Source organism: Colletotrichum graminicola (assembly GCF_000149035.1).
Source record: "Colletotrichum graminicola M1.001 genomic scaffold supercont1.5, whole genome shotgun sequence".
In the NCBI taxonomy this organism is placed as follows: domain Eukaryota; kingdom Fungi; phylum Ascomycota; class Sordariomycetes; order Glomerellales; family Glomerellaceae; genus Colletotrichum; species Colletotrichum graminicola.
This window is the reverse complement of record NW_007361009.1, coordinates 205,730-231,873: the sequence shown is the minus strand read 5'-3', so window position 1 is coordinate 231,873 and position 26,144 is coordinate 205,730. Positions and strand designations below refer to the sequence as shown.

The 26,144-nt window shown below is 54.7% G+C and overlaps 6 protein-coding genes and 2 non-coding genes across 8 annotated transcripts; 5 read left to right on the top strand and 3 right to left on the bottom strand.

Annotated features, from left to right (window-relative positions):
* Window positions 1–77: 77 nt before the first annotated feature.
* Window positions 78–1,109, bottom strand: GLRG_02444 (short chain dehydrogenase; the record flags this gene model as incomplete). The annotated part of the gene is made up of 3 exons (XM_008092453.1): window positions 78–359; window positions 416–1,005; window positions 1,058–1,109. The coding sequence occupies 3 exons, from the start codon at window positions 1,107–1,109 to the stop codon at window positions 78–80; spliced, it is 924 nt and encodes a 307-aa protein (XP_008090644.1).
* A 645-nt stretch (window positions 1,110–1,754) lies between these two features.
* Window positions 1,755–1,870, top strand: GLRG_12508. Its single transcript, XR_001139441.1, has one exon. It is a non-coding gene; the product is annotated as a 5S ribosomal RNA (ribosomal RNA).
* A 65-nt stretch (window positions 1,871–1,935) lies between these two features.
* On the top strand, window positions 1,936–2,051 carry GLRG_12507. Its single transcript, XR_001139440.1, has one exon. It is a non-coding gene; the product is annotated as a 5S ribosomal RNA (ribosomal RNA).
* A 226-nt stretch (window positions 2,052–2,277) lies between these two features.
* Window positions 2,278–4,225, bottom strand: GLRG_02443 (uncharacterized protein; the record flags this gene model as incomplete). Its single annotated transcript, XM_008092452.1, has 3 exons — window positions 2,278–3,585; window positions 3,633–3,726; window positions 3,810–4,225. The coding sequence occupies 3 exons, from the start codon at window positions 4,223–4,225 to the stop codon at window positions 2,278–2,280; spliced, it is 1,818 nt and encodes a 605-aa protein (XP_008090643.1).
* Window positions 4,226–5,035: 810 nt separating this feature from the next.
* Window positions 5,036–6,115, top strand: GLRG_02442 (uncharacterized protein; the record flags this gene model as incomplete). The annotated part of the gene is made up of 1 exon (XM_008092451.1): window positions 5,036–6,115. The coding sequence occupies one exon, from the start codon at window positions 5,036–5,038 to the stop codon at window positions 6,113–6,115; it is 1,080 nt and encodes a 359-aa protein (XP_008090642.1).
* A 534-nt stretch (window positions 6,116–6,649) lies between these two features.
* GLRG_02441 (PHD-finger domain-containing protein) lies at window positions 6,650–8,709 on the bottom strand (the record flags this gene model as incomplete). Its single annotated transcript, XM_008092450.1, has 3 exons — window positions 6,650–7,646; window positions 7,704–7,994; window positions 8,135–8,709. 3 exons carry the CDS (start codon window positions 8,707–8,709, stop codon window positions 6,650–6,652), a joined length of 1,863 nt encoding a protein of 620 aa, XP_008090641.1.
* A 2,325-nt stretch (window positions 8,710–11,034) lies between these two features.
* On the top strand, window positions 11,035–12,964 carry GLRG_02440 (uncharacterized protein; the record flags this gene model as incomplete). The annotated part of the gene is made up of 2 exons (XM_008092449.1): window positions 11,035–11,794; window positions 12,072–12,964. 2 exons carry the CDS (start codon window positions 11,035–11,037, stop codon window positions 12,962–12,964), a joined length of 1,653 nt encoding a protein of 550 aa, XP_008090640.1.
* Window positions 12,965–15,736: 2,772 nt separating this feature from the next.
* Window positions 15,737–20,637, top strand: GLRG_02439 (uncharacterized protein; the record flags this gene model as incomplete). Its single annotated transcript, XM_008092448.1, has 2 exons — window positions 15,737–15,775; window positions 15,928–20,637. The coding sequence occupies 2 exons, from the start codon at window positions 15,737–15,739 to the stop codon at window positions 20,635–20,637; spliced, it is 4,749 nt and encodes a 1,582-aa protein (XP_008090639.1).
* Window positions 20,638–26,144: the final 5,507 nt, after the last annotated feature.

Here is a 26,144-nt window from a genome sequence, read left to right as displayed (position 1 = left end):
CCGATACTTAAACGTGCTACACGCAGAAGGAAGTGAATAGCATCATTCTCTCGTAGATATAGGATCGAAGTCCTCAGCTACACTTTCAACCCCTGATCCTTGAGCCTTTTCCAAATCTTCTCGCCCTCGTCAGCAAGCTTAGGTATTATTGCCCCCTTCCCACTCGGCGGGTCGGCATCATACAAGGGAACGACTCTCGTCGCGCCCTTTGTGACCTCCAAGATGGTCCCATTGCCGTACTCCGGGTTCTCGCAGAGCTCCAGCATGCCTCTCGCAACCTCCTCGGGCTCGATGAACAGATCTCCGCCCTCACCCTGCGCCAGGTGCTTCTTACCAGGATCCTCCAGCCATAGAGGCGTCTATCGCCGCGCGTCAGCAATCTCTCTTGCTGGTAGAAGCGTCAAATAAAACTTGCCATGACCGCCCCCGGCGCAACGGCACTGCACCGGATTCCCATTCGGTCTCGCATATCGCCGAGGCACCGCACGAACCCGTGCAGGCCATGCTTGCTTGTGATGTACAGCGGCGTCCCGATCCCACATGCGTGGCCCGCGATGCTGCTGACATGCACCAGGCAGCCGTTCCGGCTCTGCTGCGTCCAGTAACCGATCGCGAGCTGGCTCAGCCGGATCGGATGCGTCAGATTCACATCCAGCACGGCATAGGTACCAGGTTCTGCGTCCGCGCTGTCGCGGGACTCGGTCTGCGCATTCGACTCGGTCCTTGGTGGCTGCCAGAACGAGCTCCATGCGGGCTCGAAGATCCCGGCTCCTGGGACGACGATGTCGACCTGAGGGAAGGAGGCCAGGGCCTTAGCCCAGAGCCTCGTGAGCTGTGGCCAGGAGGCCACGTTGGTAGATTGGAACAGGGCCGAGGGCCGGTCCGGCTGCTGTGAATGAGGGTACTGGGTCAAGAGGGAGGATGCGCCGGGACGGAGAGAGAGGTCGCCCATCATGACGGAGCAGCCGCGCTCGAGGAGCAATTTGGCGAAGGCAAGGTTGATGCCTACGAGTTGTGAGTGAGACGTACGTAGTGAAAGGGTGCCGAAAGGGCATACCTGATCCCGCACCAGTGATCAAGGCGTATTTGCCAGCTACGGAAAGAGTCATGACTTCACAAATCTACAGTATTAGTGTTGCAGTAAGACGATTCAGCGGATAAAACAGATCCGTTACGACTGTCGGACAGTGGAGTCATTAAATACTTCGGGCAGGTGAAAATATTGTCTTAGACAGACATCGGTCTCTGCCTTATCCCTTTATGGGTGTGTTTATCCGATGATACCTTGAGACCTACAGTACTGGCTCAAAAGTCTTGTTACAGCAATAAGGATAACCCAAAGAAGAGTCGAAGAGAGGACCCATTAATAGCTCGAGGTCACTTCACAGTGCGTCACCAAAGACCCTATGTCCTAACCACCTACTGTAGCTTTTTATTGGCTGTCTTTATTGCTGTAACAAGACTTTTGAGCTGGTACTGTAGACCCGAAAAGGTCGTTGTTGACATGCAGTGTAATTTGGATTGGATGGCTTGTATGGGGGGCTGTCGATCACAAGACCCCGCCTGCTCTAGGCAGTCTCTCAAAACAGTACATCTCTTTATACGTCTCTTTATGCTTCTGGCGGTGATCTGTTAGTCTATGTGATGTGATTAGGTAGAGGTGAACTATACACTATAGTGATGCGAGCAGGATTTTTCATCGTCACCGACCAAACTACTACTATAAGCACGTCAAACGGCAGTCTACAGCACATACGACCATACCCACTGGAGAACTCGGGATCCCGTCCGCTCTCCCATAGATAAGCCAGTGAGGGCCGGATTAGTAGTTGAGTCGGTGACGATCAGCGAATACCTGGTGTTGTATGTTTTTTTGCTTTTGTTCCCTTAGCTAAGGGGCGACATAATCTCCACAACACCTACAAATCGTCACATACGACCATACCCATTGGAAAACTCGGGATCCCGTCCGCTCTCCCATAGATAAGCCAGTGAGGGCCGGATCAGTAGTTGAGTCGGTGACGATCAGCGAATACCTGGTGTTGTATGTTCTTTTTGTTGGGAGGGGCCGAAGGGACTTTTGAGGTCAATTCACCGTCTAAATCTAGACTAGGTACGGAGTAATGACAGCCAAAGAGTGGGAGACGCCCATGGCAAATTGTTACGCTTTCATGTTGCTAAACCAAGGAGTATAGATGCAAGTTGCACTTTGTCGGAAAGGACTATGGGAATGGCTATTATGTTGTCTAAATCGGTTGTAAGCAAGAAACACTGCGCTTATGCTGTCTTGACACCTTGTTCCTCATCGACGACTTGTCCGATCGCATCATTCGAAGTCACAACGCCCTCTTTGCGGCAATCATTCTCATCATCTTCCGGCTTGCCTTCTCTGGTGGCCCATCCATCGACGTACCGCAACGTCTGCCGGCTCCAAATCCTGTTCATGAAGAACAGCCGCACCGGCACCAAGATGATGATGATGATAGGAAACCCAGGAGCAGCCACGGTCAAGGTGACGCCAAACACAATGCCTGTGAGAACTATCTGTGTAATGGTGAAAAAATGAATCCCAGCCCAGCTAGCGCCTTGAGGCAGAGCAGGGAGTTCCGAAATTGGTGTGAGGAGGTGCCAGACCCTGGCGAGAATCGGATTCACTCTTAGCGACTGGTAGCCCATGAACATGAACAAGCCCGCGAGGACCGATGTCGGTGTGAAGCCCAAAACATGTTGGAACGGAGGCGAGACGAACAGCAAAATCCCCGCCGCCTGGATGAAGGGCGAGTACCGCTGCTCGTACACCCGCAAGACGGGTTTCACGGGAGGGTCGTCGCAGGGTTCGGAATCCGTGGCCTGGGGATCCTCATAGACCGTGTACATTAGAGACTCGGAGTGAAGCGGCGCCTGCGGCAGCAGCCCGTTGGCTGGCGGAATTCCAAGGATGCCGCACATAATGGTTGTCGTGCCCAGAAGCATGACATCCCACGCATAGCCCCCGGGTTTCTGGACTCCGTACCTCTTGGCCGTGCAGATGATGCTGCTAATCTCGTGGTCAAAGTAAAAAAGGACGGTGATGATGATGCCCGGGATGATTGAAATGAATACCCACTCTATGGGGAGCTTCCAGAACTCAACAAAGAAATGATCCCGGCTCGGCAACGAGGGCCTGAACGTCTTGGAGACCTCGAGGCGATAGTGGGAGAGTTCGGCCAGGTCACCGACGTACGGCATGCCAATGAAAAAGACAATGGAGATGGCGGCGGCGTACTCGGTCAAGGCCATGCGGACGTATCTGTGGAACAACGGCTTCCACGAGACGGCTGTGGAGAGGAAGATGGCAAGCAGGCAGGTTCCCACAGCGCCGATGATAGAGTACAGGAAGGCGGCCATCGAGACGACGGCCTTTGTACGTTGGATCTCGAGGACGGCCTTGTGGAAGTAGATGATGCTATTAAGGAGGGAGAAAATGTCGGCGCTGAAGTCTGTGACGTATTGCATGGTGTAGTCGTGCGCGTTGAAGATGGCCAGGAGGTAATGCATCCAGCCGGAGTGAATGAGCGACCACGCCATGAAGGGCAGGAAGGGAATCTGGAGCAGTCAGCGAGATATCGTATCACGGTGTAAGTGCGGCATACCTTGAACGATTCCTCGCACAGAGAATAGATATTCTCTGCCAGTACTGAGAATGGTCCGGTTACACCAAGGATCGTTAATGGCTGAGCCGAAAACCTGGGAAGGCGTGTTAGTCGAATTCCATACGACTGAATTAAACCCCATAAAACCCCCTTCGGAGTCTCCGAGCATCAACTCACAAGGCAAAGATAATTCCGCAAAGCCCCGTACTGAAAACAACCTCGATCGTGCCCCACGACTGCCCCGTCAAAACGTACAAGTCGCTGGCGAAGGTGATACCAGGCAAGATGTTGGTGAACAAGACGTATATGGCGCTCGCAATCACAAGCTGGTTGAACACAGTCCAGTCCGAGATGTACCGCAGCTTGAAATTCCCAAAGTCCTCCTTGAGCAACCGGAACGGCCTCAACTTGCCACCTCTGCGAAAGTAACCCCGCCACCTGCCACTGCGTCGTCGTTCCGGGCCCGCGTCACTGATGGATACATCCTCACGATCCCCTCGCTTCTCAGAAGACGGCTGTCTTAGACGATGGCTGCTCTGAACATGCGACTCGTGGGCCTGTGAGATGACATCACCCTGAGACCAAGCCGACATTACCTCATGGGATTCACTGTCGTTGGATAGCCCCTCGGCCGCGAAGGTTGAGGTCATTCGAAGGTCTGCCCCGCTCGAACGCAGTATGACAGCAAATAAATATATATGGAACAATGCTAAGTAAAAGACAGGCGCGGCGATTTGTCGTTAACTAGATACACACAACGAAAGCGAAGGAACGACGCCCATGGCGGCGCCAAGAGAGCATTATATCGGATGTCATGAAGGGGGGTGTCCACGGGTCTCTTCCGAAAAACTCTTTGTTAGGTACACTAGACAAATCGGCCTAACGCGCAGCCAGATTGGGTTTTTCGTCCCAACCATCTGTACCCTGGCCCGACAGCCACGGCACCAGCTTTCCGGTCGATGTCAAATTGCACAAGAATAATATCTGAGCGGTTTCAAGGTTTTCGACAAATTGGATTGCCGAAGTCGCCACGTGCTCTCATTGGCTGTCTTGGCGCAGGTGCTAGTCCACCGGGCTGGGTATAGCTCGTTGACCCGAGAGGCTCGGCATCTGACGTCATGGCCGCCAACGAGACAGATGCATGCCCCTCCAAGTCGGACCAATCACAGTATGCGCAGTAGCAAGGCTGTGAGACGCCAACGCCAGGCTGATGAAATTTCGATGACTGCAACTCTCCAACAAACACCCGGTTCATCAGCACTGGTTCCGAGTGCGCATCAATCACCCGCACAACAATGAATAATTAACCGATATAGATCAAACCTATCATAGGGCGCTCGAACAAATCCTTCCGTGGGAACCCCTCCTCAATCCCTCCCAACCCCCCTCCCCCCACTTAAACGATGTTCCCGACTTCCGCGCGCCGGGCCTTCGCGCCCCGCCTCCAGTTCGCCGTCTCCGACTCGATCCCTCGCTCCTACTATCTCGGTCACCATCACGCCGCGCTGCGCGAGATCTCCTCGCGTCTCTCGGATGTCGGACTGGTCCTCGAGTGCCGCGACTACCGCGTACCCCTTACGAGCTGGAACCCCGTCCTCGACCGCGCTGTCGCCGGCCGCGAGCGCATCGTCGTCTACACTCACTGCGACCTCGGTGCCGATAGCCCCGCCGCCGTCGAGCACGCCCTGCGCCGCTTCCATCGAGGCCACTCTGCCGTCAGCAGCACTCCGCAGCGCGTCGTGTTTTGGCGGAAAGACGACCCGGCGAGCACGAAACAGCTCCTTTCGGAAATCAGAAGCGTCGCGCACTCCGTCGACAGCCTGACGGGCATGCGCGCGCTGGTCGTCGGCATGCCCAACGTGGGAAAGAGCACATTGCTGAACAAGCTTCGTGTGCATGGGATGCACAAAAAGCCAAACGTCGCAAAGGTCGGCGCGCAGCCGGGCGTGACGCGCAAGCTGGGGTCGCCGGTGCGCATCCTCGACTCCGAGGGAGACGGCGGTTTGGGGCTTGGCGAGGGCGTCTTCGTTCTCGACACGCCCGGTGTCTTCATGCCCTATGTGTCTGAAGCCGAGGACATGGTGAAGCTTGCGCTCGTGGGCTCCGTCAAGGACGACCGCATCCCAATGGAGATCCTTGCCGACTACCTCCTGTATCGTCTCAACCTTACCGACCCTGGCGCCTACGCCAAATATTCTGAACCAACCAACGAGGTTAACGATCTGCTGCTTGGGGTTGCACGCAGGACGGGAAAGCTCAAGGCAGGCGGAGAGGCGAATGCTGACAGCGCAGCAGACTGGATCATTAAACAATGGAGGGCGGGGAACCTGGGCAAGTTCGTGCTCGATGATATTAGCGATGAGGCATTCAAGACAAAAGACCTCGCGAGGGAAGGCCAAGGCCCTCTCAGCATGAACCAAGCGCGAAGGAAAGAGAAGGAGGCAAGAAAAGAAAGAGCTCTTAACAAGAGCAAGGCGATTTAGGACACCAAAGGACTGGCTGTCCGTGTTAGAACTATAGAGAGATACCCCGCACTATGTATCATACATGTAAAATAAAAAATTGTTTTCGCGAGAAAGCATTTTTGTACACCAGATGCCTTAGATAAACAAAGTAAAGTCTGCCATGCTGGCTGAAGACAAGGCTCAACTCCAACTTGACGTGGTGGTCCCGCCGCCATGGAAAATCGCCGGCAACACTGAAAATCGCAAGTGTTCGGGTATCCGAAATTTTCTCCTCGACCCTGGCATTACCAACTGACAGTAGAACTGTAAACCTATTGCACACAGGGGAGCTTCTGACAACCCGTGTTGTTCTCTTCAATAGGATTTCTCCGATACATTTTCAACACCTCAACAAAGCCGTGAACGCCAATAAACTTCAATCCGTAGGGGGCCGTCGGATGCCACCGTCGGCAGGCCTTGATATCATACTCCGAAGCGAAACAGACCTTTGGCCTTGAACGAGCGACGACTCGCTTATATAAACGCCGAGGAAACAACAAACAGAACTTTGGCTCAGGATGCATACTGATTCTGCCACCTCAACAGATCCCGAGTGAGGACATCCATCATCTCTACGCAGTTAAGCGCCTTGAACTCTTTAGTCTCGGATCTGTTCTCGTCTGCCGTGTTGGTGATGGGGGAATTCTGCAACTCCGCTTTGTCGTTGCCGTTGATGTTGATTTTGGGTCCATCCGACGCAGCCTTTACGCGGGGGCTTTGCTGTTGAGAGCTGTTTTGGCTGCTTCTTGACCCCGGAAGTGCCTCAGCCGCCAACTCAACCTGTGTCTTGGATATAAAGTCGAGGAACGCCGAAACTCTGCGCTTCATGTCGTTCATCGACACTTTGCTGTGGGTGCTGTTTGCCTTGCTCCTTGCACTGTGCTTAGGGTTATCCGTATGGGAGTGTTTTGTTATGCCGGCGCCAGTGTGATCATCATGATTCCTCCCAATATCTCTTGACATCGATCGAGCTGGAGTGTCTTCGTTGTCGTCGCGGTCCTTAGTGTACTGATTCCTGCCTTTGCCTCTTTTCTGGTTGTTGCGACTGGTCTTCTTGTGCGAGCTGCCAACTGGCGCCTGGTTCGCTGGCGGCGTGTCTGGGGTCGGCGCAGAGGATGGGGGTGCTTCGACAGGCGCTAGTGGGGGCGCCGCCGCCTCCGTACTGGGCTTGACAGCAAGGCGAGGTGGTGCGGGAGGGACCTCTTCCGACGGATCTGATTCTGCGCCCACATGAGCTTCAGGTTCCTTGCCCGGATTCGCGGGGGTTGTACCCTCAGCTCGTCTCCGGTCTGCACGACCCTTTCGTCGATTTGCCGCCTCTGCCCGTTGCCTGTCGCGCTCTTCGCGCTCCGACTTTTCACGTTGAGTCCGGGCACCACGAGGCTTCTTTGATTGGCCATTCCGTGCGCTGTTTTCCTCGTCTGTGTCATCTTCAATGGCCTCGGTCTTCTCAGGAGGCGGCGACATTGATGGGGAGCTTGTCCGTTGTCTCTTCAAACTCGTTGAATTCCTAGACTTGTAAGCGAATGGTTTTTCAGAACCCGGTCGAGCACAATCAAGCACTCACTCCTCGCTACCGCTGCGACCTCGCTTCGCTCGTCTTGTCCCAGGCTCTGTTTGATCCAGAGCGGTTTCTTCTTTGCTAGCTTCAATGGCCCGTCGCAGCTGCTCATCCTCATCGTATGCAGCGTCCCGGCTGTTCATTGTCGACCTTCTTTTCGAGGCTTGGGTCGCAGACGAAGCACGTCCATTCTTGCTTGTTTCCTTGGGCGACCGGGTGCCATCCTTGACTAGCGAGGCAGCCCGAGACGTGGCGCGCGAGGGGCGGTTGAGTGGAAGGTAGTTGGAATATCGTTGCCTACGAAGGAGAATATTAGCAATCGAGAGCGATGGAGGAAGAAGCGGCTCCTGAGACACGGTGCATCCCATCCTCCAGTAGCCGGGGATCAATGGCAGTGGACAGCAAAGTATCGAAAAAGGGAAGTAGAGATCGCTTACCCATTGATGGCCGCATGGATCTTGTGCAAATCCTTGCGACATTTCTCACAAAAGTATTCGTCAGGGGAACTTTCTTCAGTGAAGATACCAACGCAAGCACCATGCTGCCAGACTTTGCAGACGTCGCACTGGACAAAAAGACCAGAGACCTCATCTGACAACTCGATACTGGCGAAGAAGTCTGCCTCTGGATTGTGCTTCCCGTGCTTAGAATCCCCCTCAAAAGGCGGAGGCCCCGGGTATTCGTCGAAGCCACAGACACATCGCACAGACTCGTCGTCCTCCTGTACGTCGTCGCTGGCGGTAGCCATATCGTAGGGGTCGGCACGAGCCTTGTCGCGGGCGTCCTCTTGAGCACGAGTTCGGCGTCGCGAAGGGAGGGCGTCGTCAAGGTCTTCGGGCGGTTCTGAAGAGAGCGAAGCGCTTGGGGTAGATTTGGCGGAAGAGGTCTTGTTGAGGGATCTGGTGGTCCTTTCGCCCCGACTCGAGAGACTCGACGTTGTTGAAGATTGCTGTGACTGAGAGACTGTGTTGCCTCGGGCTCGTGAAGAACGCCGAGGAGAGGGGGGTGCCATTGAGGCAGCGCAGCAGTAGGGCGAAGAGAAGTGGGCGACGAGGAGGGATTCGGAAGCGGGAGGAGGAAGGGCCGGCGGAGACGTGCGATTGGCGCAGTAGGATGGCTTGTTGTCGTGATGTCGGAGGTGGGAGGTAGAGGGGTGCGATTGAGATGTCGGGGCGAGGAGAGGAGGAGTGAAGTAACGAGAGTGGTCAGTGAGCGGGTGTTGTTGTGGTTCTGCTTTTGGTGGGAAGGCGGGCGAGCGAGAGTATGGGAAGAAACGGGTGCGACTCGCACGTCAGGCTAATGGGAAGAGAGGACTCGGGTACTCCAACAAGTGTTCTGAGCAGATCGAACAGTTCGCATGTCTGATAATCGAAGATAAGGTACGATCATGTCGGGACAGAACAGAGAGAGTGTGTGTGAGGGAAAAGAGAGCGAGAGGAGCCGGAGTGCGGAGGTGGGAAAAGGTCAGAGAAAGTGAATGCGCACTGGAGACTGGCATCGGGTGAAGGAGATAGTAGGCGACGGACTGGACCAGCACCGCACACACTTTGGGCCTGGAAAGTGTGGTGCAGTGCGCCGCTTTCTCTTGCTCAGGCGTGCAGTGCCATTGGCAGTGCCAGGGAGCTGTTGCTCAGGTGCCCTTCGAGTACCACACCCCGGGCAGGCAGACAGACAGAAAGAAGCTCTGCGGGGCTAGGACACTGTCAATGTCAATTGTGCTGCATAACCCCTGCACAAAGGGCCTGGGAGATGGATGGGATTTGTGCTCGGTGCTGTCGGAAAAACCTGGCAATGACAGTCTGGGTATCGGCGACTCTGGGTGTCTTGCCCACAGATTACACTCTGAAAGGCAGAAAAATGGAGTATTCGATACAAGCGAGCAGGGATTTTCTTCCGACTCGTCTTCCAGCACAGCAACGACCCCTCGCCTGAAGGGGGCCGGAATACCTACAGGGTGGCAGGGCCAAGTTAATTACCCCTATGATATTACCCCCCACAGCTGATATCATAATAGAGGGTGAATATTCACCAAAAGTGAAGTCCTGTAGTAGGGGGGTGAACATTAGTTACCTAACAGGGATAATTAACTTCGGCCTGGTACCATCGTACCTTACGGTCCATGCCCGCCTGTCCCGCGCCGAACGGTTCTCATCTGCTGTCAAAGCCAATATTTTAATCGCATTTCACACAACATGCTGTGCGTTGTCTGCATGCGCTCTGACCAGTGTCTCTCTCACCTTATTCCTTGCCTCCTCAACCTCTTAGTGCAATCTCGTTCACCGGGCCACGTTCACCACTCCCCCAACCCCCCGGCGGTCCATCCACAGCGGAGCCCTGGCTTGCTGACATAATACGTTTCGAGTGGCCCTGGTTGACCTACGTCTCGTAATCACACACTAGACATTATCAAATGCTGTCATTAGCAATCGAAGCTGGGTAATTCGATTTGTACGTTGGCTTTTCCACAATCCTCAATACTCGCAGAGCTCGACTTCGCCTTTGCTGCCGCCCTCTGCATTCGACTCCGTCTTTCCCCCCCCCCCCCCCCCTTCTCGCTTGCACTATTTGTTCTTTGGAGCTCTTGTGCGCACCAAAGGCGAACGCGGAGCAGACCCAGCCCAATCCTGGTGGACCGAGTTGGTATGCCCGCTCCCCTCTTCTGTCGACGAAGCGAGATCCGCCCGTACTGTCTGTACCTGGGACTTGGAAGTGCAGCACACCCCTTGGCTCTTTTGAGTGGAAGGGGAAGCTGCTCTGCTGGTCCGGACCTTGCTGAATGTGCATGATGTGCTTGTCTGGCTGGGCGTTGGCCAGCTTTCTGTTGCGGACACATGCTGATGGTTGGGCATACTCAGGAATCAAGGGTTACGAGCTCCCCCCCCCTCCCCGTCTAATACGGACCCTCCACTCGAATCTCCTAGCCCGCCAACCACCACCCTCGAGAACCTGTTGCTATATTTCAGGAAGAAAATCAACCCTGCCACTGCTTGCAACCTCGAGCTTCATTACGTGAATCGTCTCCCCCGCGGTCGTGTGCCTTGGATGGCTCGTAGCATGAGGAGTTATGGGTATGCCTCGCTCTTCTCCATCTCTAACCTCCGCCACACCCTTGCAACGTCCATCCTCTGAACCACTGCTTTCACGAAACGGTGTTACTGCTGTCCTCCGCAGCCTGTCAGGCGCCTACTCATGTGCGCATGAGACGCCGGAGTTGACTGTGGCAGCCGACTGCATAGGCCATGCGCCTTTGAAGCTCACCGGCCTAAGGCTCCATCACTCGGCCAAGAAGCTTGCTAACCTCGATGCCTCTTACTCGGAAGCAGGTCATAATCGAACAATGTCTCCCGAAAGCGTTTCGTCCTTGTTCCCGCAGAGGCCGATTCGTCCTCTGCCGAAACGTCGCTTGCGGGAACGCCTTTCCCCCGAAGTCGCTGATTCCATCGAGTACCCTCCGGCGAACCAGAATACTAGTCCTCTGTTTTACTACCCAAATATTGTACGAGATGAACTGCCCACAAGGACAGGAGGCCAGAACGGTACGAGTCGAGGTGGCGTTGGTTACGAGAACATTCCACGAGGTAGCGGAGTAGCCGGAGAGAGTGACGAGGAGGAACTGGCCCTCAGCAACAGCAAGGTCGTTCGTCGTTCACATCCGGAAATCTTGAATCGCGCCTCGACAATGCCACCGAAGCCGGAATACTCTAGACATCCGAACCCGCAACCACCGCCCTCGACAACATCTTCCGCGGATGGGTATGAGTCTTTCGAGAACACCAACAACAAAAAGAAGCGAAAGATTCCGACTGCTGGAGATTCGGTGCTATCCGGTGTACACTCACTCGGTGAAATCAATTCGATAGGTGTGTCAACGGCAACGTCTCCGTCAAACGACAACGGCGACCTCGCTGTATCAGCATTGTCGTCATACTATGGGGCTGGAAGCTTTGTTGCAAACAACCAAGGCATCTCAGGGCCAGGAAGGGGCAGATTTGGAAGGTCCAGGAATGGAAGAAGCCCTCTAAGAGCTTTATCCGACGCAACAAGTAACTGGGTTGGAAGGGGAGCCAAGGTCCGGCAGCCTCAATGGGCAATGTCAGGTGAGTCAACCTTTTTCATCCAACGGCTTCTATTGCGTCCTTCATCCGCGAGGGGCAGATTGGAATCAATGGAGCCTCGCGGTTACCTGCCTGTAAGGAGATTAAACCTTGGAGGCCGCGCCTGATCGCAGGCCAAGTTGTTCCTTCCCTCTTTCACTTTTAGCCCATACCGCCGTACCTCCCTCCTTTCCCTCCACCAGCCTTCTCTTACTTTCTTTCACAACAGTCAGACGTCGTCAATACCAAAAATGTGCTGCTAACTGCTGCTCTCTGACAGGCGAGAATCACGGAATTATTTCTAGTGCCATCGCCAACGCCGAAAAGGCCCCCTCAACACCGGGTCAGGAGAATGTGAGCCTCCTGCATCAGCATTCCTCCAGTGTCAAATCCAGCCCCACTGCCACGCAATTCACCTTCACCTGCGACTCCCCGGTGCCCAAGCCTCAGTGGCCAGGGACTGATCCTGCTGGTTTTCAACCTGGATACGGCCCCGGCGGCAAAGCCAAACACAGTTCAATGGCGACTCAGAATCCGCCGGACATGACCAGCGCCCACGCTGGTCAAACTACAGCGCCAACTGGCAAAGCAAATGCTCAGCCTGGCGGGTCAAAGAAGAATCGTCGTCGTCGAGCTGAGAAGGAACTTCGAGTGGCAGCCAAACAGCGCCGTCAGGAAGCCGAGTACAAATACTACAACAATCCGCCCAAACTTGAAGACATGTGGATCTGCGAGTTCTGCGAATACGAGCGCATTTTTGGCGAGCCTCCCCACGCCTTAATTCGACAGTACGAGATCAAGGATCAGAAGGCCCGTCGCAAGGAGATGGAAAGGAAGCGCCTGCTGGAAAAGGCCAAGGCTAAGAGCCGGAAGGGTAAGAAGCCGGCCAAGTCGCCCGGAAAGACAGCGTTACCTCAGAACCTATCCCAGGAACAAGGTGGCAACGCGCCCATGGCTGCCGCAGCGAGTAGTTCAACTCATGACGACGATTATGCCGACGACTATGCACATGACGATGAAGATTTTGAGGACTCCTATTCTCAAGAAGATCCGCCGATGCTTTTAAGCGATGATCCTGATGGTGATCAGGAGCACGACTGCACATGTCCAACATGCGGCGACTGTGGAGGACGCGAGAAAGACGTTGACGATCCTGGCGATATCGCTCAGTAAGAGGCTACCTGTTGAAGGCTTTGGCTGGATTTGGAAATGTTGTCTGGATGCCGCTCTGTTTCTTCTTGGTCTATCCAACACAGCTCCTCCCTCGGCGACACCTTCAACCCTGATTCGATAGTAAGTGGTTGAAAGGATCACGAATCGAAGGACGATCTTGGAAAGGCGCCAGTTGTGCAAAACATCGATCGCTCTGGAGTGTTACCGCCAACAGCAACCCCGGCCTGGGCACCTCCTCGTCATCTCCCTCCTCTTTCCCTGCGGCATTTGCTGTCACACAATCAACATCACTATTGATCACAACCGTGCATTTTGAGGAAGTCAACAAAGAGCCAGCAGTCTTCAGCATAATTGATAACACTGGAGTATGGACCAATACACGTTCGTACTCCGAGTATTAATTAGATATTGAGCGCCGAAGTATTGCATATCTTGTTGTATGGAAAGAACACGTGGAGAAGGATGGGAATAGGCAGTCAAAGAGGAGAGCAAAATCCTTGAGATGCGTCTAGACATGAGGCTTAGTTGAGCTCCTAGCAAGACCTTGTTTTATTGGGGGAAGGTTTCTACAGCGGTACATAACTAGCTCAGGCCACCATAGCTACTTGCTCGCGGAATCATGACATTCACATTAGCCACACTTGTGTGAGTAACTTTTGCCGTATTAGCGCCATGAGCGAGCGGCTTGCCCGTGCGTGCTCATCAGATATGACGTCACGAATCTACACTGACTAGTGGTGGGCTACTTAGTGTAGGCCTTCGTCACGACGCATTGTCTTATTAAACGGTTCTTTTGATGGATCATGTTTCCATCAGGCCTCAGAGTCTTTTAGGTTAATCCTCAGCATGCCAGAGGCAGAAGAGAATAGATCACATGGTCTCGGATCGTGCTGTGGTAAGCGTGTCGCCAGCTTCTGCCATGCATTCTAAGCTGCCACGAGGGGCTGGCAATCCACTAATATGGCGTTTTTTCCCTTCTCTCCATCAGGCCGGATGCAAATTAGTATATCTGAGAATAGCTTGTCCGACACGAGAAGGCCGCAGCGCAGAGCCGGGGGCAACACCAACACAGTCACTAGCCACGCTACCCGCGTGGAGATGTTGACCTTCCGGAATTTGAGGACCCGATACACAGCTGGCCCAGGCAAGAGTTGATCTGCCCCGTCCTTTGTGGTCGGTTGGTACAATCGGTATGGCATGCATGGGCCTTGAAAGCCCTTTCGCGGGATGGAGTTATGGTGACGTTGAGGACGGTGGATGGGATCGGAATGGCATCCCGGAGGATCCCATCCTGAAGCCGGCGGAGTTTTTGATCTCGCAGATTTCTCAGCACTGTTTCGCCGCTAGGAAGAGCACAATAGGGATAAAGGTCAAGATATTGGCCTCATGACCCACCAGCGGCGTCCCGCCAAACTCGCCCGCCCGTGGGGAAGGAAGAATCTCCGAGCAACGATGGCTGTGTGGAAATTCGACCAGGGCCTAGATGAGGAGGGAAGGGACAGGAAAGCTTCGCTGACAGTCAGGCCTGAAACAACCCTGTCCTGTCCGTCGGCCCCCATGGTTCTGTGAGACGTCGATCCAAGTCTCCACAGGAGGTTCGGCAGTCAGAACACTGATGCGCACCGGCAGGCGGTACGTCCATGCACACCACACTACTACGCAGTATGTGTATACCTACTTCCTACCGGAGGACTTAATTACGTAGTCCATCAGTTAGCTACCTACCTACCTACCTACCTCGGCACTCCTACAGTGGAGCGGGCCGGAAGGACTAATGGATTGGTTCATCGGTCGGTTTGCTCACTAAAGCAACTAAACTACCTAGATAGATAACCAAATACCATTCAATGTTTCCCCATGCCCTCAAAGCCAGACAAAGACACAGCGGATGGAACAATAGGACAGGCACACGTCACGGGTCGATATGTAGTCCCATTCCACAAAAGTTCCTTACCTACACTACACGGTCGAGAAATAGACAGGTCGGAGACCTTGTGCGACGACCATTCTCGATACGTGCAGAGACACCTTAGGCCGATTTTTGACTTGTTTGGGCCGGCCAATGCCTGCGATACATAGGGTGCCATGTCATCGAAGTTGTCACAATTGCGCAGTGGCCCAGCCAGCAACGAGCTGCAATGGCTAACGAGGACATGATTAGCCGCAGGGCCCGTCGGATTGGCACCTCCCTTTTTGCGAGACACTGGGTCAAACCCGGCTTGGTAACATCCAAAAACGGAATGGCGGCAGAGCCGAAACAAGGGTGACTCCAGTTCTAGTCCAGCAAAGGAGAGTCGAGCCAACAGCGGTAAGGTGCATTAGGCAGGCGCGCAAGCCTGCTGGGCTGCAGTCAGTGATGGAATGGGTCCCAAAGTCGCAAGGTCCAAAGACGGAAAGACTTGGGAAATGAAAGCTGTGGCCCCCTCCGGAGCAGGGGGCCCCCCCATTGTGGCTGAACCCAACTCATATGTTCCGTCATCATCCCACACCATCCCATCCTATCCACATCCCTCTAATCCACCAGCTTCCTCCTACCCCAGCTTGAACTTTTTGTCCCCCGGACATCACCACCGCGCCCTCTCCGTCTTTCACGTAACCCGAAACTCTCTTAAACGCCTCCCCCCACCTCTTAAGACCTTTATTCTACTGTTTCTTTTCATCCATTTCCCTCATTGCGCCTTTGTATGCATACATACATCTAATCCCATGCGACCTGCCTTAAAACCGTCTCAGGCCTTGCGCCGTTGATCGACATTTCCGAGACCAGCAAACATGTTTGGAGGTTCGAGGCGCCACCGGCAGGCCAACCAGGTATGTCATAATCGCTGCGAACTGACGCTGCTTTGCCTACAGTTTGACTGCCGTCATCCACTACATTTATACGATTCACGGCGACGCATCCGTTCGCAACTGGTGCTCCAGGGAACCAGTTTTGCTTTGATACTGACAGTCTACGATTCCAGCCGTTGACCGCCGCTACCGCAAACCCAAACGCCGCCACCGCCGCCGCCTCAGCATTCGCGCGACGCGCGTCCACCTCTTCCCTCTCATCAGCCGCCGCAGCCGCAGCATTGCGGTCGCGACCCACGACGCCAATCAATGTGGCCGAAGTACAGACGAAGCGCACACAGAAGCGCAGCGCATCGGTATCGTCGCATGGGAGCCAGGACACGAGAAGAGGGCTGCAAAGGTCCCCTAGTCAGAGCTCCATGACCGAGCGGACGTTCCGCTCGCCGTCTCCGCACAGGACTCCAATGTCCCCCGTTGATGCGCCGCCCGTCCCGGCCATTCCGGACGATGTGCGATCAATCACAAGCCAGAGTTCCTCCCACAAGAGAGGTACCAGTCTGCAGATGCAGCCGTTCCGCGTTGCAAGTCAGAAGAACAAAGAGGGTGCCGGATCATGGTTTGGGGCCGCGGTCGAGGGCAATTTGGCCAACGTCAGGAAGTCAGATGACCCAATACGCGTCGTCTCTCTAGAGTCACGCCCGGGAGCTGTAAGCCCAACTTCTTCTGTAAACTTTTCATACCCGAGGATGCCCGGCATATCGCCCCCGGCATCGCCAACCTTCGAGAGCATGAAAATGACAATTAGCCAGCGACTTGTCTCGCCCCGCCCAACAGAGTCGGTGACCTCGCGGACGACGACCACCTCAGAACAATCCCTTGTTTATGATCCAAATTCCAGAAGAATGGTCCCCAAGGTGGATGCGTTGCCACGGGAGCAGGTTGTTCGGGATGCTGCTGAGAAACCCGTTAAGAAGAAGAAGCAACAGCAAGGACTGGCAAGGAGCGGTTCTCACCTAGCAAAAGGCACCGTTGGCAGAGTGCATGGTTCTGCGGTCGCCTCTGCGGAGGCTGCGCCCATGCCTGCGCCAAGGCAACAACCACAAGTCCGCGCACACACCGATGCTCCCGACCAAATGACTTTGGAGAATCAACCGCATATTGAAGAAGCCGCGCAGCGGACCCCGGCGCAAAGACAGACACCGGAGCCCGCGCCAGCTCTTGCGTCCTCTGCAACCAGCGGACCTCACACGACTGAAAGCACCGGGCCAACTCACCAACAGCCTGCTGGTAGTCCTGCGGTCGAGCAGCCGGTCGTTCGCGATGTTCAAAAAAGTGATGGGGCCTCGACTCTGCCCCACCCAGAACCCCGTCAAGGCGCCCCTGTTCTAGGAAGAAAACCATCCACGGTTCAGGAGGAATCAGAGGATGAGTTGGCAAGCTCAAACGACGAGGCTGAACACAGCCAACAGCCAGTTGTGCATCGTACAGTTGCTGATGTTATCGAAGTAGTACCCATGAGGTCATCAGCGCCAAAACAGCCATCCTTATCGTCCGAAAGCACGATTGTTGAGGCCCCAGCAAATGTGTCATCCCAAAGGCAACCAAGTCCACCACGCTTGAAGCAACCCGGCAGCATCAGGAATGCACGTGCGCAATCTGCCAGTCCTGTACGATCAGCGCGCTTCGCACTGGGCGCAGATCGGCTGGTCATCAGGCACGAGCCGCCACCCAGATCAGTCTCGCCCCGAAAATCGGCCATGAAACACTCGACTAGCCCATCTCGCGGCGCCTCGCCTTCAGATGATGGCTCTGAAGCATCAGGGCCAAGTCGATTTGGCAGCGAGGCTACCGCAGTGGAGGCACCAATGCCACGCAAGAAGAGTGTGCGTGTCAGCTTTGATGATGAGAATACCAAGGTTGTGGGACAATCAGCCGCAAAAACGGAGTTTGACTCGCCAATTCTTCCTAGTCCTCAGCAGGCCAAACGGCATTGGTTTAATCATCTGGGCAGAAACAAGAAGAAGGACACTCTTGCTCTAGACGACGATGAGGTCATGAAGCCTCGGCCAGCGCTGCCCTCGTTTGGCAGCGTTCGTGAAAAGAAGCCAAGAGATTCTGAGGAAGAGCGACCTCTTGTCCGGCCTCTCGAGTCACCCTCGCCATCCGGGCCTGATGCCCCTGAACGCAAACCAGACCGGTCTGTTCCGACCGGCCAGTCCATCGACCACAACGTCGGTATGGTTCTCAGTCAGGAACAGACGGCCAGAAATGCTGCGAACATATCGAGGTTCAGGGAGCCGTTACCGCCCGTAGTCACTTCCTTAGAGGGCAGTGGTTACTACTCTCCCAGCAGCACAAGTAACTCCGACGCCGAGGATGGAGATGATATTTTTCAGGACTCGGATGTTTTTCAGGAGCCTGAACCTACTATGTCTCCTGAGCAAGTCAAGGGGGAGATTGCAGCCGTTCAGCCTGATTTGACCGTTGAGACACCCGTCCCATCGATCCAGATGGCGCCAGTAGTTGGAGAAGATAGCCGAGACCACAGGGAGGAAGACATCCCTTCAATATCTGTCATACAACCGACTCCGATCCCTAAGGAGACGGAGGCCAACCGTTCAGCAAGCTTGTCTGAGCAAGGCTACTTCGATGTTCCTGGAGGGTTTCCGGAGGACGAGAGCGAGGACAACGCTTCTCACCCTAATGTCCAGCCGGGAATAACCATCGTGAACAAGGACCAACCGGCACAGCCGACAGGATCCAACGGCGGAGTGGATTCTTCTTTCAAAACCGCCCACCACTTAGCCCCCGTGACAGAATCGGAGTCGGAAGATGAAAGTATCTATAGCGACGCCTACGAGGATCTTTCGGACGTCGATGGGGATGGCTTCATGTCTTTGGACGCCGTCATTGCATCCCCCATTCAAGACAAGCTCCCTCATAAACACTACCAGAAACCAGTAGAAAAGACGTCTCAGCAGACGCCGGAGAACTCTGGCGTCACCATGTCCCAAAACGACACCCGATCTTCAAATGTCTCCGGCAGCCCGCGGCGGCCTGAAGATCAGCCTGAAGATGAGTGGGAGAGGGCCAAACTTTTTTGGAGGGGATTGACAAGAGATAAGCGAAAGCAGTTGGAACAGGAGGCTCTAGAGGAGGCCGGGGCCGAAGGAGATCTCGAAGAAGTCATACAGCCTGTAAAGGTCAAGAGAAAGAAGTCTGTTCGGAAAAGCGACCCGGCAACACAACAACAAGCGTCTGCTAATCCAGAGCGGGTCTACCAGATTCGGCCTGGAACGCGAGCTATCGATGAAGAGGATGAAAAAGACTCCCCCGCAACTCTGCGAAAGACTCTTCGAGATCAACATGGTCAAGAAACTGGGTCTGCAAATGGAAGGCTCCAGAAAACGAGGCGTGGTGGTCAGGCTCAAACATCGCCAGCTTCTGGTGCAGGCATGCGAAAGACATTGCGATCAGACGCCGCGGGCTCTCAGATCGTTCATCCATCGCAAGCCACTGCTATGAATGGCTTGAGGAAGTCCATGAGGCAGAACGGTTCACCCCCCCAAGCAGGGCTCGCACCTCAACCTGGGATTAATCCAACAGCCGACAGCCGGCCAGTCTCTCTCCAAGGCCCTCCGTCGGGCCAGGATTCCCGGTCCAAAAGTCTCTCCATGGATAACTCATTGTCGAGTGTCGAAATGGCAAAAGCTATGCAAGCGACTCTCCGTCGTCGTGCATCCGACTCTAGCGAAAGCAGCTTTCGACGCGCCCGTCCCAAACAGGAAGGCTTCGGTTTCCGCAAATCTATGAGAACAAATACAGAGACCGACCTGTCGGCAACCGGTAGAAATCCGCGGATCAGTCTGCGGTCGATATCTCCTCCCGCTTCGCCCATTTCACGACCTGTCAGCATGGGCAACCGGACGACTATGCGCGGCACGTTGCGCAGCGACTCCAGCGACGGAAGTACGAGGCGTATGCGCCTGCCCACATTTGGAAAGTCTTCGTCGACGAAGAAGGCTGCTGGCAAATTTGGCAAGAGTCGGTTTGGCGACTCAAGCGACGAGGATAACGCTGGACAGTCCGGGTTCCGCAGCCGCTTTGCCGAATCCAGTGATGAAGATGAAGTATCGGCTCCTGCACCTGTCACTCACAGCATGCCCAAAAGCATGCGCGCGTCGAGTTCTGCCGCGGCCGCGGCGATGAAGGTCCCTCCTAGCCACAACAATGAAAAAGCAGAAGAGTCCCCGGACCTGCCTGACAGCAGTGATGAGGAGGTGGTGCGGTCACCAGCACAGCAAAAGCCCCTCTCCCCGAGAAGGGCCTCCGGCGCTAGCGGTCGTCTTGTGAAACCTCAGTTGGACGGACAAGGGCTGCACCGTCCGGGCTCTGGACGCGGCGCACTCGCCGAGTCTACAACGCCCGCTATGGGTACTCAGGTGATGTCCCGACCGGACAGTCATCAACGCCGTGGCAGCTTTCTTTCCGTCCTGCTACGCAAGAAGGATAGCGAAGCCGGCAAGATCTTGCGGCCCGCTGCCAGTGAGAGTGGTGCAAGGATGGACACCAAACTAGAACGCAGCGCCTCCGAGTTATCAGCCCTTCGAGGAGCGACCCCGTCGTCGAAGCCGCAGAAGCGGACAACACACGATAACTGGCCGCTCGTCGAGACCATTGATGACGAGAAGCGACCCATTACAGCAGACAACAACAGGCCGATGGATGCATCGAGGCCAGTATTCATGAAGCGTCGCAGCACAAATCAGGTGCTCATCTCGGGCCTGTCCAACGACCGAGAGGGCAGTGTCCAACTTGATAGCTCTGGGAAGAAGAAGAAGAAATTTGGCACGCTCCGGCGTATGTTTAAGCTGGAGGACTAGAGGTCGAGTATAATGCGCTCAGATGTTTGCTGCATGCCTTGATCACCAGCATCTTTTTCCCCAGAGAGCCTTGCTCTGGCTTAGCGCGCACACACACAGAGGACTGTCGCATTTCTGCAACGACAGCAGTTCCGGCAATCACATATCGCATTTATTTAATATTAGCCAGCTCCTCCGCCTTGAGACGCTTGGCTTGTAGCTTTCATTCATTTAATCGTCACCATCATTAACGGCGGGAGCAGGCGTTCTTTGGAAGTCCCGCGTGGATTGATGGGGGAGGGGGCCGACTCTTCTCACACGACACTACGACATATATACATATTCGCATACACATCGCCTCAGAACGCGCCTTATTCTTTACGTTATTTCACACAATATGCGGCCTTTCCGCAGACAGCAACACCGGCCAAGGTGGCGAGCCGTTTCGACACAGGGGGGGGGGGGGGCGTACACAGGGGAATCGGGAAACTGGAAAAATAAGGGAGGGAAACGTTCACGCTAAGGGGAAAGTGGCTGGGAAAACGCACATGTGCACAATGCTCTCTTTAATAATGTTACAATGATATCAAACAGCAGCCGTGGGGTAATTAAGCCATACTCGAATCAAACATCATCGTTGATGCCGCAATCCGACTTATTCCGTTATCGTCCTCTTCAGGAGTAGCTCGCATTGATGCCATTCTTTGACCCGGTCTCCTGGAAGATTCTTTAGCGCCATCATGCTAGGATAGTTCTGATGGGATTTGCTGTGGGGGGTCCTCGCTCTCGCTTTGCCTCGTTGTCCAAAGCGAGCAGGGCATCATATCCCGTGACGATGCAGAGCCACAGCCTTCTTCTTGAAGGAGGAGGGGGGGGGGGGGCTGAAAAGAACCGGCAAGTCCTTGATTACCGGAGTTTGCGGGTACAACGTTCCCCATGACAAAGCCTCGCGCGCCAGCCCGTATCATTGGCGGCGGCGTGAGGGTATCCGACCCGAATGGCAAAGATCTCCCGGCAACGGGGCACGATCCTTCCGCGGGTTGAGATGGCATCTTGGCCAACCAAGCAGCTGTTTTGACCTCTGTAATCGTCCATGAGCCGGCAAAGGCCAGGTATCATCAGCATTAACACCATACTGCAATGGACCTGGTTTGATAAAACCGTCGTCAAAGCTGTTTTCGACAATAGTATTGTACCACTAGCCCTTGCCCGAACGGGTGCTTCGAGAAGGAACCGAATCTAACGCCATGGTGGGTGACCGCTCCAGCCCAAGCGGGCTAGGACGGTTCATGGTTTGATGGTCAGTCAGTGGGCGGCATTTCGTAGAGCCATTAGCGCGTTGGCCCTCGACCGAACGTCCCATACATCAGACGCCGTTCTAGGGGAGGGGTCGACTGGTGTTTTGCTTTGACCTTTATGTTGTCATGAATCGTTTGTCGGCCGGAGAAGGATGGCGGAGGGCCCCGGGAGGCTGTGAGATACAACAAGCGAGCTTGTTTAAAGTCTACCTCATTAGCGTTTGCGCAGCGCGGTGTCACTTTTATTATCCCGTGCTACTGACTGGCACAAGGAAGCCTCGGCTGTTTGTCGTATTGTCCTCATCTCGGCGGATTCGAGTCGTCTTTTGTCATGGTAGCCTTTGCACTTGCGTCGACCAACATGGGGTGAGCTTGCCGACCGAGAAAAGGAGGCGGGAAGGGAGGTCATGACCATGGTCCATGATGCACTGCTCGCGAGACGGCACGTCATCCCCACTTCCCCGAGAGTGACAGCGAGGGTGGCAGGTTGTGTCCGGACTTTTGTCAAGTGATGAGCCAATAATTCCATGCATTGCCGTTCCGGGGAAGAGTTATGGTGTCGCAAGGTGGCGGCGCCTGGTCACCCGACGTGGCTCTTGTATGCTCCCCCGCATTGAAAGCGATCAGAAGACCACGGTGACAAGGGGAAGTTGGGGAACGGAACGGGGGCCGCGCGAGATCGGAAAAAGAAAACGTCGATTGCCTACATAGGTAGTAGTTCGGCCCTGGTACAAAGGTTTGTGAGGCACGCCGAGCCACGTTCTGCAGAGCGCTTCGTTTGGTTTGGTTCGGACAAAGGGTAATTTCAGCAGTCTCGTGGTCGGTGAGAAAAAGACGTGTATGTGGTGTGATGTGACTGGAGCTCTTGAACTATCTTCCCCTTCCCAGTCTCCACACCTCCAATCCTTCCACACTTGGATCTTGCACTATGAGCCGCTGTCAGGGCACGTCAATTCAGAACCAACAGCTCTTGAGCTGTTTCGGGAGGGTGATGGGGAGCGGTGAGAAGGCAGCTGTGTTGTCGGTGAGCAATGCGCCGTAAACCGTGATGAGCAACGGTTACCACGTTGGGTCCCGGCAAAATTTGTTGTCTCGGCGAAGGCCGGAATTGGACCAGCGGGGGACATGCGCCAGGCCATATATTTGTACATACACTAGTGGACTGCCATGGCGTGTATGGCAACACGTGTATCCGTAGTTTTGCTGGGGAGAGCCGCCCCTTGTGGGTACATGTCGGCCGAGTATTCGTAGGGCATACCATATCCAGGCGGCAGCTGGGAATCGTCCTAACCAGTTGGCCGGGCTTGCTTCGGGATGGACGTTTAGTCGGAAGCAAACGCAGAGAGGTGTGCGTGGCACGACGTGACCTTTCCGCCTCTTCACCCGTCTTTAGCAAGGCATGAGCACCCGTAAGCGTGGAAAAGTGTGGGGGGCGTGCTGCTTCGTCCCATGTGATATCCGCAAGAACGGCTATTGGACTCGGCCAGTTGCTATCTTGTCATTTGAGCCAGCAGGTATTACTCCGTACATCGAATTGAAATATGACGGGCGGGCCTGGAGGTCGGGTGTGTGGCAGATGTTGGGATGTAGGGTTGATGCCGGACGGCTCCCAAGTCCCAGGGGGCGAACACCACCAGAGGTCACCAATTTGTTCTAGAACGCCATTTTCTGGGGACGTGGGGGCCGCATCCCTGCTGGGGTTACCTATTTTCGCGGTTTACTATCCGTACCTACTACGTATGTGTGACCCTGGCTTCCGAAAGGCTTTGCACATACCGTACAATGTATCCGTACTGCTGTAAGGCTTGCTTCCCCTCCTGGTCGCACACTGTAGTAGTCGGCGACGGTGGCGGGCGTGCATGTACGATGGTGCTCTGCAGGGAGGCGGCGAAGGATTACCTAACCAGATGTGTGCCTTTGAGATGGCGTATGCCGGCCGTGGAAGGGTTTGTTTAGTGGCAGTTTGCATCAGTCTTGATATCGGTAGACGACCCATTTTTTCACTGCTTGCCCAGGTTCCCGCCCCCAAGACGATGTGTGTCTCGCCGGGGCAAGGCGGCAGTCGGGATTGGCTAGTAGTATGGGGGTGATGCCGGTTGCTTCTCACGATACGACCGGGGGATCTGATATACAGGAAATTACTGTAACCCAGCCGGCCCCGTCTTCAGGCTCGCAGCGGCTGGAGGACAACCAAGCGAGGGTGTGGCCTTGCTGGTGGTTCCTTGGTGGTGTCGAAGAGCTTTGCGGGTGCGCGTGTTCTTATCAGGCTCTGAAAAGACATGTGTCGAGACAACCAGGACGGTGGTCACAGGCGGGACCCAAGGCTGACTGAAGGTTGATTTGGACATGGCTAATACGATGGTATCCGGCCGAAGTTTATGACCCCTGTTAGGTAACTAACGCTCACCCCCCTACTACAGGACTTCACTTTTGGTGAATATTCCTCCCCTATCATGATATCAGCTGTGGGGGGTAACATCATAGGGGTCATTAACTTGCCCCTGCCACCCTGTACATGCATGTAATGGCAGTAGGTATGTATGTTATCGTGGGTGGGGGAGTCAAAAGACGCGAAGACGAAGCATATCTATCACCGGTCTAGAGCTTGATGGGCCGAGGTCCAAGGCCATGCTCAGGTCCGGTCTCAATTGGCGATGAATTCTCAAACTCTTTGGTGACATGAGGTACGGAGCGGAGGCGAAAAGCACATGCGGAAGACGAGGAGGAGGAGCTTGCTTTTGGAGGTCAAGTTGGTGGGTAGGATGAGTGGTCGCTAAGATAAGCTCAGGTAGGTAGGTGTAGGATAGTGTGTACCTGGCGCGGAATGGAACTAACGTCGGGTAGCCTCAATCCACTGCGCCTGTAGTACTACTTAACCGCTACCTACCCACCCAGCTGCATAAGCAAGACATATGCCTAATTGATACAAGTACCTAGGTACTGGGCAGTACACAGTACCTGCACCACAGCAGGCGGCGAGGCCGTGTTTGGGCGTGCGTTCAAGTCACAACTGAAGCGTGCGCAAGAAGCCGGTCAGGTGTTGCTCTCTCGCTCTCACTTACTACGTAGCTATCTTTGCATGCGCTGCCCCCTTCTCTGCGCAGTGTTCAGGGCGGAGTCTTCTTAGCTTGAATGCTGCCGTCACCCGTCGCCGTCCCCCCGTCTCAAAGCCCCGTTTTCTCCCTAACCCGGCAGCGGCTTTCGGGTTCTACGAGGACCTGGAGCGACGTCTAGTCGGGAGGGGATCTGGAACAGCACAAGGGGGAGAGGGAGAAATCACGCCCTTTGGTAAAGGGATGAAAGTCAACTTATCTAGGTAGATCCCAAGGTAGAATGCCACAGTGTCGTGATCGGGCCGTCCACGTTTGTTGTGCTTGGTCTGCGGAGAGACCGAAAGAGAAGCCCGAGAACCGAGCCTAACCTGGGCCACGACCGTCCCTATCCTTATGGGGCTCATGCCTCGCATTTCATCAGACAGAATATGCACCCTGAACCTACCTGGCAGAGACATCGGTCAGCCCAAGGAAGAGACGACGGGCAGACCCATCCCGAGAATACCTTGCTTGCGCCATCCGCCATCCGTCCCTTCTGTTCCTGCTTTCCTCCCCCCTCCCCACTCTCGTGCCCATGTCCCTGGTCGGTCCCAAGTCCCCTGCTATTAGGTACCTACCTAGGCTGGATAGTGGGTAGGTAGTTTAGCAGGCGAAAGAGCATATTAGGTACTGAAGTCCACTAAAGCTTAGACTCTAGGCTATCTCGTCTGTTGTACGAGGGTTCAATGGAAGGGAAGAAACATGTACGCCGCACATACGCACACCATGGTATGGTCGTCTGTCAGAAAGTGTAGTGCATGTACTCCATACCTACCTAGTAATTAGTGTATTGCAGTGAGGTATCGTAGGATTGTAGGTAGTAGGTGGAGCAGGGGAGCTGAGGTAAACATGCGGTATCCTTGAAAGCAGCCACCACCGGCAGGCTGGATTGCATTGCATTTCTCAACTGCCACTGGACGGCGAACCAGACCGGACGAGACCCCACGGCCACGTTCCCTCCCATATCTCCATGTCCGTTGTTGCCTATGAACTTGCTACGTACAGATGCCAAGTCCTGTTCTGCGAGCCTTTTTTTCTATTCTCTTTTTTCTTTCTTGTATTCAGCGCTGGCCAAAGCAGAAGCCACAGTTCATAACCCTGGGGGGTTTGGGCGCTAAAATGCACCTGACTGGACTGA